The sequence below is a fragment of the Sinocyclocheilus rhinocerous genome, unplaced genomic scaffold, assembly GCF_001515625.1.
Source record: "Sinocyclocheilus rhinocerous isolate Xijiao unplaced genomic scaffold, SAMN03320098_v1.1 scaffold920, whole genome shotgun sequence".
Classification (NCBI taxonomy): domain Eukaryota; kingdom Metazoa; phylum Chordata; class Actinopteri; order Cypriniformes; family Cyprinidae; genus Sinocyclocheilus; species Sinocyclocheilus rhinocerous.
In genome coordinates, this window is record NW_015636975.1 from 351,407 (window position 1) to 364,858 (window position 13,452).

The 13,452-nt window shown below is 39.0% G+C and overlaps 1 protein-coding gene across 1 annotated transcript in view; it reads right to left on the reverse strand.

Moving 5' to 3' along the window:
• cenpe (centromere protein E) overlaps positions 1-13,452 on the reverse strand; it is a 42,111-nt gene that overhangs the window by 25,072 nt on the left and 3,587 nt on the right. The window contains exons 5-32 of the mRNA XM_016563089.1: positions 11,976-12,095; positions 11,813-11,894; positions 11,657-11,724; positions 11,497-11,571; positions 11,333-11,384; positions 10,819-10,906; positions 10,443-10,572; positions 10,236-10,355; positions 9,993-10,145; positions 9,766-9,913; positions 9,506-9,599; positions 8,667-9,018; positions 8,457-8,513; positions 8,142-8,330; positions 7,925-7,999; positions 7,759-7,827; positions 7,290-7,421; positions 7,032-7,209; positions 3,959-4,104; positions 3,587-3,880; positions 3,285-3,506; positions 3,041-3,199; positions 2,672-2,884; positions 2,213-2,308; positions 2,037-2,120; positions 1,662-1,955; positions 1,360-1,581; positions 1,201-1,269 (exon numbers count right to left, since the gene is read on the reverse strand). Of these exons, the coding sequence (XP_016418575.1) occupies positions 1,201-1,269; positions 1,360-1,581; positions 1,662-1,955; positions 2,037-2,120; positions 2,213-2,308; positions 2,672-2,884; positions 3,041-3,199; positions 3,285-3,506; positions 3,587-3,880; positions 3,959-4,104; positions 7,032-7,209; positions 7,290-7,421; positions 7,759-7,827; positions 7,925-7,999; positions 8,142-8,330; positions 8,457-8,513; positions 8,667-9,018; positions 9,506-9,599; positions 9,766-9,913; positions 9,993-10,145; positions 10,236-10,355; positions 10,443-10,572; positions 10,819-10,906; positions 11,333-11,384; positions 11,497-11,571; positions 11,657-11,724; positions 11,813-11,894; positions 11,976-12,095 (3,981 nt within the window). The remainder of the gene's footprint in view (positions 1-1,200; positions 1,270-1,359; positions 1,582-1,661; positions 1,956-2,036; positions 2,121-2,212; positions 2,309-2,671; positions 2,885-3,040; positions 3,200-3,284; positions 3,507-3,586; positions 3,881-3,958; positions 4,105-7,031; positions 7,210-7,289; positions 7,422-7,758; positions 7,828-7,924; positions 8,000-8,141; positions 8,331-8,456; positions 8,514-8,666; positions 9,019-9,505; positions 9,600-9,765; positions 9,914-9,992; positions 10,146-10,235; positions 10,356-10,442; positions 10,573-10,818; positions 10,907-11,332; positions 11,385-11,496; positions 11,572-11,656; positions 11,725-11,812; positions 11,895-11,975; positions 12,096-13,452) is intronic.

Consider the following 13,452-nt stretch of genomic DNA (forward strand, 5'->3'; position numbering starts at 1 on the left):
GCTGAATGTAAATGTAAGTCTCTGTAAATCCACTCGCTTGACAGCAGGTGGCGCTTATGGAAAAGCAGAATTACAGCTGTTTCCCGTAAACTCCGTGGACAAAGCAGTATTGCGATTAAGAACACTTCCTTTAGGTATTACATGGAGCGAAGATGAAAACAAAATGCCATCGAATCGTTTCTGAAGTCAGTCAGAACCTTCAGAGGTACATTCATATAATTAATTCATTCATATAATTCCCTTAGCACTCTTTTAAAACCTCCCAGCTTTTCCGCCCTGTTTTCACTCAAAACGAAACTACTCTGCGTGCTGTGCGCACGTGAGACTGTTAATGAAAACTGTGCTTTATGCTGGACAGTATTTATTTATCGCAAGTTGTTCAAATCACGGTAATCCAATACGGTTTTAATGATAATTAAAAAATGAAACTGTAATACTATCCGTGGGGAATTTTATCATGATTAATCGTTACATCCCTAAAACACACACACACATTTTTAGTTCTTATAACACAAGTTACATTTCAAAGAACACAAAGTGAACACAATAGTAAATTTTAAAATATCAGTATTTGTACGTTTCTTACGCCTATCATTGCGCTTAAGACGACAGATTTATTAACAGGTGTTGTATGGGTTACCGTTGTCTTCACTTTGTGTAGTTTTTGAAGCATAATTTTTGAATGTTATACACTTGCATTATATGCAGACAATGATTAAGTTTTTCTAAAACTCTTAGTTTGTGTTCATCTGAAGAAAGAGTCATACATATGGGATGGCATGTAAAGGGACTTTTTGAATTCCGCTGTGCTGCATTTTATTGTTGTTGCATGCACTAGATAGATGTGTTTGACCTGTGCCATTGCGTGTTTTGTTTTCACCCTTTAACCAAACCTTTGTTTCTCTATCTGAAAAAAACATTATGCAGTTTATTTTTAAACAGATTCATTTTGTATTGAGAAGATGCTTCAATATGATAAAAAAAAAATAATAATAATATATTTTTTTTTTACTTGAGTATTTGAATACTTGAGTACAATTTAAGTTGTACTTTTTTTTTAAATGTTTTTGGCCAAATGCTTGGACTTTTGAGTAAAATTTTATCTATTTTCACTTGAGTATAATTTTTGAGTACTTTTTTCACCCCTGTCAGTATCTGATGTGCTCCAAATCAAGAGCATGTGAAAAGCTCTCTGTTTACCTGCTGGAGGAGTTCATCATGCTGTGTGTCTGTCTGTGAGCCGCCGTGTTCCTGCTGAACCTGCATAAGCTGAGAAAACATTTCCTATGTATACACACACACCTCACTTTATCATTTATACACCACTATAAAAACTCTACAGCTGAATTCAGCCTTTACCATCCCATTAGTGTCTTCAAGGTCTCTCTTGAGCTGGTCTCTCTCTTCTCTCAGGCCCTGTAGAATCTCCTGGAGCTGCTCTCGCTCTTCAGTTATTGAGCTGATAGTGTGCCGCAGCTTCTCCATCTCATCTGGGTCTCTCTGAACTTCCTCCATCTTCTCAGACAAAAGCACATCTCTCTCTCCACGAACAGACTCCAGCTCTGCACTCAACTGCACCGACTGAAACACGGTAACAACAGTGTTAAATCACTCAATCTGGCAGTTAGTGGGACTGTGTGTAGTGATAAGTGTGAACGGACCTTCTGTGTGGCCTCCTCTAATGATGTGAGCAGTGTTCTGTTCTCCTGTGTGACGTGCTGGAGATCTGTCTGGATGTTCTGAAGCCGTTCTGATGTCTCTGTGAGCTGTTGGCTCAGTTCTGCTTCCTTCAGCTGAGCATCAACCAGATCACTCTCCATCTTCAGCAGCTGATCCTGAGCTTTAGATGTCTCATCTTTCAGTCTCTGATGGTCTTCATTCACACTGGACTGAGCGGATATCAAAGTGTCTCTCACCTCTCTAACAGAACGCAGCTCTTCTGACAGACCACACACCTGAGAAACATCAAATATATTCATAAAACTTATGACCAACATCACATGAAGCTAGTTTCAGATCTTCAGCTGATGTCCCACCTGTTGAGAGGTCTCTTGACGGTCCAATGTCAGCTGGTTTCTCTGCTCTAATAAAGTCTCAAGCTCTTCTTTGAGTGTCTGAATCTGCAGAATGTGTTACACCATAAGAGACAGTGATTAAACTGCACAAACACTCACATATCCTTGTAGAAAAAAAAACAGTCATAGTCACAGACCTGCTGAAGCAGAGAATTGTTCTCCTCACTGGAATCTTCTTGTTCTTGATTCAAATGCTGCTGCTGTTCCTGTAACTCTGACTGAGCCTGCAGAATCTGAAACAAAACCTTTCACTTATTTAACTTGCACTAAAGAGTTCACTGGATTTACAAAACAAAAACTAAATCACACCTGTCACACACACAAAAATAATACTATTTTAAGTAGTGGAGACTGAAATGAGAAAACAGTTTTACCGTAATTTACTGTAAAGTCATGAATATTTAATGAAAATCATTGGTGAGAATAATGAGAATTACAAACAAACTGAAAATAAAAATGTCAGAATGCATGACTCAACTATTGTAAAAAAAATTATTCTTGAGGTTTTGTGAAATGTGACCTGAGATCGACCCGTTTGAATTAACTATTCATACATGTGTTGGTGTAATTAGGAGTGATGATTATTCTTCTCTCACCTTCTCATTTTTCTTTTCCAGATGTGTTTTCATCTGAACATCATCTCTCTCCAGCTCCCGTAGTCTCTCCTGAAGCTGATCTCGTTCTTGTGTTAAAGATGTGACTTCTGCTTTCATCTTCTCCATCACATCAGACTGCTCATGGTGGTTAGATCTCTCCGTGAGCAGAGGCTCCTTCTCACAAACAGCAGCACTGAGCTCTTCTGTTAGCTGCTTTATATGCAAATAAAAAACATGACACTTTAATACTGAGCATTTAAATAACTGAGAACAGCCATAACTACTGATAGATGTTTGTGGATACTTCTACTTCTGTTTAGAAAAATTATATTTCTACAGCAAATTATATATGTCAAACTGCTCAGCCACCTGATTTTGTAGTTTGTCCAGCTGTCCATCTTCACAGTTCTTCTGGTCCTCATATTGGTCGACCTTCTGAACTCTCTGTGATTCCAGGTTGTGTAATCTTCCCTGAAGGTCCTTCACCTTCTCCTGAGCATCTCTCAGTTCTGCTTGAGTCTCAATCATCTGCAGAGAACAAAAAGAGTTTAAAAAAGGTCTGTTGTCGGCTGAGATCATCATGTTTGACATGGCTTCAGGAATAAGTGCTCACCATCTCCACATTTTCCTCCATGTCTCTCTTGAGCTGGTCTCTCTCTTCTCTCAGGCCCTGTAGAATCTCCTGGAGCTGCTCTCGCTCTTCAGTTATTGAGCTGATAGTGTGCCGCAGCTTCTCCATCTCATCTGGGTCTCTCTGAACTTCCTCCATCTTCTCAGACAAAAGCACATCTCTCTCTCCACGAACAGACTCCAGCTCTGCACTCAACTGCACCGACTGAAACACGGTAACAACAGTGTTAAATCACTCAATCTGGCAGTTAGTGGGACTGTGTGTAGTGATAAGTGTGAACGGACCTTCTGTGTGGCCTCCTCTAATGATGTGAGCAGTGTTCTGTTCTCCTGTGTGACGTGCTGGAGATCTGTCTGGATGTTCTGAAGCCGTTCTGATGTCTCTGTGAGCTGTTGGCTCAGTTCTGCTTCCTCCAGCTGAGCATCAACCAGATCACTCTCCATCTTCAGCAGCTGACCCTGAGCTTTAGACGTCTCATCTTTCAGTCTCTGATTGTCTTCATTCACACTGGACTGAGCGGATATCAAAGTGTCTCTCTCCTCTCTAACAGAACTCAGCTCTTCTGACAGACCACACACCTGAGAAACCATAATGGATGAGACGAAGCCATGTAGAAACAAAGAAAGTTAGCAAAGATGATATGCAGTTCCTCTAACCTGTCTGTGCAATTCATCCACTTTAACAGGAAGCGTTTCCATCTGCTCCATCTTACGCTGCAAACATAGCTCCCTCTCATGACTCTGATCAAGCTCCTTACGCAAGTCGCAGACAGTTTTCTCCAACACAAGACTATCTGTCAGATCTGTGAAGGGGGAAAAGAAGAGTGAACATCAAAAGTAACAAATTACTTTTATAAATGACATAAAAGAGTAACTGAAACACTCCGGGCACCAACTGGTTTAATCTTAAAAGAACAGTTCCCACAAACATGCTCCATCTTACGCTGCAAACATAGCTCCCTCTCATGACTCTGATCAAGCTCCTTACGCAAGTCGCAGACAGTTTTCTCCAACACAAGACTATCTGTCAGATCTGTGAAGGGGGAAAAGAAGAGTGAACATCAAAAGTAACAAATTACTTTTATAAATGACATAAAAGAGTAACTGAAACACTCCGGGCACCAACTGGTTTAATCTTAAAAGAACAGTTCCCACAAACATAAAAATTCTGCCATCATTGACTCACCCTCATGTCTGTTCAAACTAGGGATGGGCATTTTTGTCAATTTCTCATCTAGATCATCAATAGGTCTAAAAAAAAAAAACGTGTGTGGGGGGCGGGGTGTGTCCGTCATGGAGATAATGAAAATATTTTAAAACTGTTATGAAAATTAATGTTGACAAATAAAAATGACATAAAACCATGACCATACGACTAGAAAAAAATAATACTGCTAGATTATGATGCATCAATGTTATCGAAAAAAGAAACACCTAAAAGGAGTAGCTGCATGAGGTGAAGCTGAAGAGATGAACTCCAGTAAACCGAAGCCTGTTTTATGCCACATCCTATGAGATTAATCAAATATCCTAGAAACACAACATAAACGTAACATTACAACTATCTGCACAAAAGAATGCAAATACAAGTGAATTTCAGCTAAGTTATGTGATATATCCAGAGAGTGTAACTCCCGCTGTGGATGCGCTCTTGCCATAGCAGCGTGCTGAAACATGGGCAAGGAAAGCAAAAAGAATTAACAACATCCTATAGTGTTTTTGATATAATGTTCTGTATATGCCTACTGTTGAAAAAATATTACGAGGAAAAAAACCAGTGCTGCATTATTAATATAAATGTTTTTGAAAAAGAAACATCTAAAAGCAATATGACCGTCTCAAACAACCCAATGATAGTCAATAATATCAGGTATTGCATTTGAGCTGAAACTGAATAAAACCACACTGCAGCACTTTGCTAGTGGGTTAATAAACTCAGACAAATGCATCCTATATTAGAATAATCAGATAAATACCTATTTACAACTTACATCTGCACAAAAGGACGTGAACGCGCATGTGAACTTAATTCTTCCTCACAATATAAATATGAATCACCAACAGGGCCTTAATTTCGTTTTGGAAAATTAGGTTGGATGATTGTAGTTTAAAAAGATGTCTAAAAAATCCCCTAACTCCCCCTCAAATTAAAAAAATCCCCCATAAGAGCCACCTAAATAGGGAATTCACCCAATTTTCCACAACGAAATTCAGGCCTTGCACTCCTCCTTTAGCAGCGCACTGAAAAACGGTCAACTAAAGCACAGAGAATTTACAACATCCTATTACAATCCTGTTCTCATTATATTGTTACGTATTTGACAGACTGGCGCTGCACATCTTTCACTGTATTTCATGAACAAAGTGATTCCAGGCATCACTGTGGCCTTTCAAATCCAGTTTCACTTTATTTCGCCGTTCTGGAAGGCATGCTGTCTAACACTAACAAATCAGACCTCAGATACCGCCCAAAAGAGAAATGTATATTTTAAAATCAGGACGATCATCGTTTTCATGATCGATCGTTGCTGTCACGTCCAAGTACTCGTGCCCATCCCTAGTTGAAACCCATAAGATTTTTGTTCATCTTCAGACCACAAAGATATTTCTAATTTTCATTTCATCATTTTTGTCCAACCATTGAAAGTCAGATAAAGAAAGCACAGAGACATAGTACAAGTAAACCATATGAATTGAGTATTTTAATCCAAGTCAACAAACCTCAATGGTTTTTGCACATCAAGCACACATGGTTGTGATTCCATTTACTGTATCTAATGTGCTTTATGCACATGCATTGATCATTGTTTATATGTGAAAAAAAAACTAAATTAAATCTGTTTGTCATAAAAAGTGATTCAGTCTCTTCAGAAGACTTGGATTAAGTTACTTGATTCATATGGATTTCATTTGAAATGTCTTTATGCGCCTTTTAAAGCTTGAAAATGAATTAATCTGACTTTCAATGGATGGACAAAAATCTGGAAGGCATGCTGTCTAACACTAACAAATCAAGACCTCAGATACCGCCCAAAAGAGAAATATATATTTTAAAATCAGGACAATCATCGTTTTCATGATCGATCGTTGCTGTCACGTCCAAGTACTCGTGCCCATCCCTAGTTGAAACCCATAAGATTTTTGTTCATCTTCAGACCACAAAGATACTTCTAATTTTCATTTCATCATTTTTGTCCAACCATTGAAAGTCAGATAAAGAAAGCACAGAGACATAGTACAAGTAAACCATATGAATTGAGTATTTTAATCCAAGTCAACAAACCTCAATGGTTTTTGCACATCAAGCACACATGGTTGTGATTCCATTTACTGTATCTAATGTGCTTTATGCACATGCATTGATCATTGTTTATATGTGAAAAAAAAAAAACTAAATTAAATCTGTTTGTCATAAAAAGTGATTCAGTCTCTTCAGAAGACTTGGATTAAGTTACTTGATTCATATGGATTTCATTTGAAATGTCTTTATGCGCCTTTTAAAGCTTGAAAATGAATTAATCTGACTTTCAATGGATGGACAAAAATAAAAAATCCCCTTAAGGCTGGTTCAATTTTCCTTAAACATCAGCATTTCAAACATTCTGATGATCATTGTTAATTGTTCACAATTCAACCGTAAACATGAATTTAGAGAGTACTGTACAAGCAGTCAGTTTAGATTTCATGTTGACTTCAGATCATGATGTCCCTCTGTATGTCCTTCACTTACTTTTTGGCACTTTTCCATCCAGAAGAGCAGTTAGTTTGGTATTCTCATCGAAAGCACCCATTAGTTCTTTTTGAAGATCCGTTTGCATCTTCTTGAAGCGAGACTTCTCCTGCTCCAGCTTGTCCTGAAGCATCTTCACCTCAGCTTCCATCTTCTCATAGCCTGTAGTCAGGGTTACCTGATTGAAGCAGAGTCACACAAAATAAATTACTTATGACCTGCACACCCTGATCTCCCCTACAGCTTCACTCTACTCACATCTCTCTCTTTGAGGGAGATGTTCTCAGTCCGCAGGAAGGCCCATTCTTTCTTGGTCTCCAAACTGAGACCCTCAGCATCGTCAAGAGAGCGCCGTAGACGTGTCACTTCCTGGACAAGATCCTTGTCACTCTGCAGAATGCAATATAGCATAATATGGGAAAAACAATACAGAACATTTGTAGCCACAGGAAAGCAGAGTTAATATAAATATCTGCATATAGATCTGCTTTGAGAATCCACATCCATACGCCTCCACATTGTGTCGTTTCTAGAGTCAACATACGGTCTTGTCAATGCATAGGGGGAAAGAGAATTGTGCAAATGTTAATAAATATTGCATAAAGTTTCCATGGCCAAACATTCTCTCCAGATGTCAGCATCAGACACTGAAAACCCAGTAAATAAAAGTAAATAAACCAGTAAATACACAACCAGTATATAAAAGTGCAGTGATTCAGTGACGTACAAAACTCCGTAGCTCAGTAGTCAGGTCTGTCTTCTTCTGAAGCTCCGATGACATCATCGCCAGGTCAACCTATGGAGGACAACAGTATGTTCATATATCACCTTTGGTCTTTAAGAGCAGCACTGAGTCCATCTACATGACATACATCAAGTGAACATGAACAGACCTTCAGCTTTTGGATCATGTCTTTTGAATGTTGTAAATCCTGCTGCAGTTTGGAGTTTTCAGCCTCCAATTCTCTCTGTATGGAGAGGAATTAAAATATCTTATTATGAGCGGTCACACGGATTATCAGAAAAACATGTGTAGAGACATTGTCTTAGTATTGGGAAGAATAATAATCCAAGTGAGAATTTCAAGTTTTAAAGCTTTGTTGTGATCACCTCATACTCTCTCTTGCTCTCCTGCTCTAGTTTCTCAAACTCATCTGCATCTTTTCTCTCATCGATGTCCTTCTGCAGAGCATCTTTATCTTTCTGAAGAGAGTCTTTCTCTGCCTTCAGACTCTCCAGATCTTCAGTTATCAGTTGAAGCGTGTGTTTGATCATGTCTCGTTCGGCAATAACAGCATCCTTTATAAAATAATTTTCAAAATGGCATTCACAAACCCATTTTACTACTGTAACATGAGGCATTTCCAAATGAAAAAGTACATTTAACAGGCCAAAGAAAAATGCAGGATATTGTTGTTCACTCACTTTCTCAAATCCAAGAGTCTCACAGAACTGAATGGCCTCTTCCAGATCTTTTTTTAGCTAAACAGAACACATTTTTTTTTTTAAATCAATATTCATGGTCAGAAGAAAGAGAAGTTTTAAAAACCCATCACTGTTATTCAAAGAGGATGGGCAAATACCTGTCCAACCTCAAATAAAAACCAAGAGCTGCTTGTACAACAGCTGTTGTACCTGTTCACATGTGTGCTGTGAGAGCAGCAGGGCTTCTGAAGTTTTCGCCAGCTCTGCCACCTTCAGTTCCAGTGAGGAGGTTTCCTCCTGAGCCTTCTGTTTCTCCTGAACCTCCTTCTCCAGTCGACTCTGCAATGCCTCCATCTGTTTCTCCAGCTGAGAGATTGTCTTCTCCTCTGATGGTGTGGCTTGAGCCTCCAGCTTGTTCTGCAACTCGGAGATTTTCAGCTGGAGTTCAGTGCTCATCTCCTCTGCTCTCTGTTTGCACTGAGTTTCTGCTTCCAGCTGACGCTCTAGAGACGCCACCTTCAACGTCAGCTCGCTCGCTCGGGGCGAGTCCAAGAAATGACTCCTGAAGGAGAGGAGACTGTCATTAATTGTCATCAGACAGACCACACACCTGAGAAAAAAACTGATCTGTTTGTTGATTAATTGATGAGTGCATTTAGCAAATTGTTTTAATATTTTCAACGATGGTGATATGGTGGGACCCCCTTGAAAACGAGATGACATCTCAAGGCGTTTATCCTGATAAATAAGTTCAATTCAAATTCAACTAACGGCAAATGATGCAATGATGAAAACGTGATCAGACCTGTGCAATACTGTAAGTGATTTCACGGCTCCATTTCTTTCTGCCCACATAAAATAATCAAATTTTGCATGGAAAAGTTTGTCAGAAGACACAACATGATGTATTATTCACTGAAGTTTATATACAAAAACGGTCCCCTCCTGAATGTTCATTTTTAGTTCACAAAACTAGGTAAGCATTTACATAGCCTATTTTGAGTGTAAAAGCAATTCTGAGACAGTAGTGAGACTAATGGAGTCCTCACCCTTCAGAGGAGCTGCGGACAGTGATGCTGCTCATTTCCATGTCGGGTTCCTCCAGAGCAGTGAAATCAAACCGGCTGTCAAACTCATCCACATCTGTACATAAAAAATTAAAACTGAGCAACAGTTTGGACAGTAACACCGACCATATTTATATTTTTCTGATTAAGTTTTTTTTTTCGTTTACATGCTTCACACCTACTGGATTATAATTTGCAAGTGCACGTAAAGCTAATTTTCTCCAATGATAAGACAGTCATACCCTCTCCCTCATTGGGCAGAGAGCAGTCAGCTCTTCTCTTCTTGATGTACGGCTCTGCGAAACTCATGTCACTCACGCCGAGATCATCATTCAGAAGACGAGCAGACCTCAGCAGCTTCCCACCCCACGTCACTCTCCTCTTTGGAACCTTTACAGTTAAACAATCAGATCCATCGACTTCACTAACACTGAGGTTTACTAGTGTTAAAACTAGTGAAATCCGTTACCTTAGGGATTAGGGCCACATTTGAGGCAGTTACTAGTAGCTTGGTTAGGTTCTTAATCCTGTCCTCCTGCTCTCTCCGGAGCTGGTCTTTCTCCTGCAGAAGCTGACACAGGGATTCTCGCTCGGTCGCAGTTGTTTGTGTGACAGAGGAAACCTGTGAAATGAGTTGGAAAACAATCATGTGAGGAGATGATGGGCCATGTTATTGCTGGATGATTGTCAAATAAGTGAACCACATCCTCACCTCTTGCAGACGTCGTTTGAGATCAACAATCTCATTGCGGTATCTTCTCAAGAGAGCTCCTTCATCAGAGACCTCTGTGACGTGAGGGTCGTTCTTCATGCGTTTGGCAGCACTAGCAAACTTTAACCACAGTAAGAACCCAAAGAAATTCAATACCTCTACCCATATCAATCCAGAATAAGAGTAAAAAAAGGTCTTCTCTCATACCTGTAAAGTGCTGACAGTCTCGTCGACAGTGGCTGGGGTGATGGTGCAAATAATGACAGTTTTGGCATTGCCACCCAAAGAGTTCTGAAGGATCCGGGTCAGTTTACTGTCTCTGTAATTTAAGAAGCCCCTTTTGGATGGAACAGAAACAAGACATTACGTTTTAGCTACAGCTTGACCAAAAACAGATTCAACGTAGTGCTGGGCGGTATACCGGTTCATACCGAATACCGGTGTATGAAAAAAAGAAATAGCGTCATGTACCGTGAAACCGGTATAATTTTGAAAAATACTCTGATATAAATTTTTGGTCATACCGCCCAGCACTAATTCAACGATGGTAAAACTTCCCATGGTAAGTCATGAAATAACTCACTTCTGACTCTCATCGGATAATTTCTTAATGACTTGACCGAGAGTGAACAAACTGCGGTTTATGTTGCACCCTTCTTTAAAGCGGGCTCCTGAAATGGAGGAACAAGAGAGAGGTTTTAACAGACCAAAAAATTACCCAAATTCACTGCATTCATTAAACAGCTTTTCAAAAAAAGGCTCACACTTTAACTGTAAACAATTCTATGATATATTCAATAATTATAGATGTTTACTAAATTGCTCCCAATCACTTCCTGTGGTCAGTCAATTTTGACCGCAAACAGGCGAAGTGCGACTTTTTTAATGCCCACTTACAATTATTGAAAGTCCATTTTTTGCTCAAATTGCATAGCTAAAAATCACCAACTTTTGAACTTCTCAGATTGAGGAAACCATCTTTATTAAAAATAATAATTAATTAATTAATTAATCAATTCATAAAAAAGGAAATCAAAATCAGTAAAATCTTATAAGGGTTAAACGCAACAGACTAAAAGAAAAGAAAAAATCGTTACCCTCAGCTCCTGTTTGACTCGCCCGCTCAGCACCAGCAAGATCCACCAAGTTCTACAGGAACAGGAAACAACAATAAACTGACTAAACATATTAAATGCTGCTTATCTAAATTACATCAGTGAATGAAATCACACCACCGGTTCCTGGTTTGTTTTGAGCTCACCAAGTGTGACACAATGATGGCTCCATCAGCGTTTTCACCGGACGCCGGGTCAGTTCTCTCACGACTCTCCAAGATCTGACATGGACAAAATAAACGAGACGCTTCAGAGATGAACACTAAATCAGATTCCAAACACACTCCAGTTCATCATGCTTCTTACCATGCGGAAGATGGTGTGAGAGCGGCTGCTACGCTGGTTCATTTTTGTTTTTCCATAATGTCGGTTTTCTGTACGAAAAAAAAGTGATGAAGAAATAAGTACCACAGTATATCAAAAATATAAAGAATGGCGGACGATCAGTGAATGCAACTTTACTTTCTCCTTTGGTGATCCAGGACAGGGCTTGTTCCGGAGACGTCACCAGCTCTTCCGTCAGATCAGCCACGTACACGTTTTTCTGAGGACACAGTTGGCAGGTTAAGAGCTAAAACTACTTTCAAATCTCCAGTGTGAGTCCAGTGAAAGATGAACAACTTACGTAGTTCCCTTCACGAATTTCCAGAGGTTTTCTTTTCCAGCTCTCGCAGAGCAAATCTGTGACTGTTTCATTGTAGATTTCCATGTAGCTCACACGCAGGAGAAACTCCTTCTTTGGACACTAGATAGATGCAAAGAAATAAAACTATGGTTTATTCCACTGATATAGAATGAAAAAGACACTGATATGGCGTTATTTTAATGACAAATGTCGAGAGCGCATTATTGTAGCGCTAAAGCACATAAATATAAATTTAATCTCTCCGCTCGCACACGGATTTCCTTTGCTCTCGCACAAAACCGGACGCGCATGCTAAGATAGACGCTGCTCTCGCTCAGAGAGTGCGCGCACTTAAAACGTGTCTCTCCTCTCCCTCAAACTGTGTCCTGCGCACTCACAAATCTCTCTATGCTCATGCGCTAGATATTAATTCTTTTCGCACCTGAATTAAACGTTGTCAAAAGTTATTATGCACTTTTAAAAAGTAGTCTCAAAACAGATTTCTTCAGGACCTTTCCTTGATTTTTTTTATTGTTGTATTTAAACTATATATAAACTGGTTATTGTACATTGTTTTACTAGGCCCACTTTATCTCTTTTATGTTTGCATTTTGTTCTTTTCTGTGAATGCACATATGCATCTCTCTGTAAAGTACTTTGTAAACACTGTTTTAAAAGGTTCTATATAAATAAAGCTTTAACCAATGAGACCTCCACGACTGACCGATGAAAGTGCGTGAAATCTAATTGGCTGGGAGGGAAGTGAACCTGGAATTCTTTTGACAATCAAAGATGGATTTTCTTTCCAGTTTAATAATATTTAGCAATGGTAATGAAATGTAGCCTATATTAGAAATGGCTAGGAATTGGGTGCTTGGATGATTTGTACATATAACCTCTGTCCTGGTTGGTCTCTGAGCAATTTATCAATAACAACATATTATAGTCTATATGGCTCTAAAGTCTTCATATAAAAGATCAATGTTATGTCATAATATGTCAGATACCTCAACTGAATTTAAAATCATTGCAATAAATTATCATTTGGTATGATGGCAATAATAAGTAACAATTCCTATCAAATCAACATCAACTGCAAAAATAGATGTAAATGATCAAAAAAGTGAAAAAGCATAATAGGACCCCTTTAAGTATTGTGTATCAATCCAAGTACACAATACATATGACCACAAGAGCTTCATATGCTTTTTTTTGTTTGTGTTTAGATAAATCGTGCAGAGAGGTTTGACCAAACTGTTAAACTAGGTTATTTCCAAATCATCCAACAAATGATGCAAGATATGTTAACAATAAATGTTCTGATAGCATGGCTGTTTGGACATTTATTGGGAAGCTGTCCTCAGTAAAATGCGCAGCACACAATAGCAAATTGGGGTTATAATGCTTAGGGACAGAGTTAAAAAATAAATTGCAACCACTGTTTCCTGACATCATCCGCTTTCGGAAGCCCAAACAA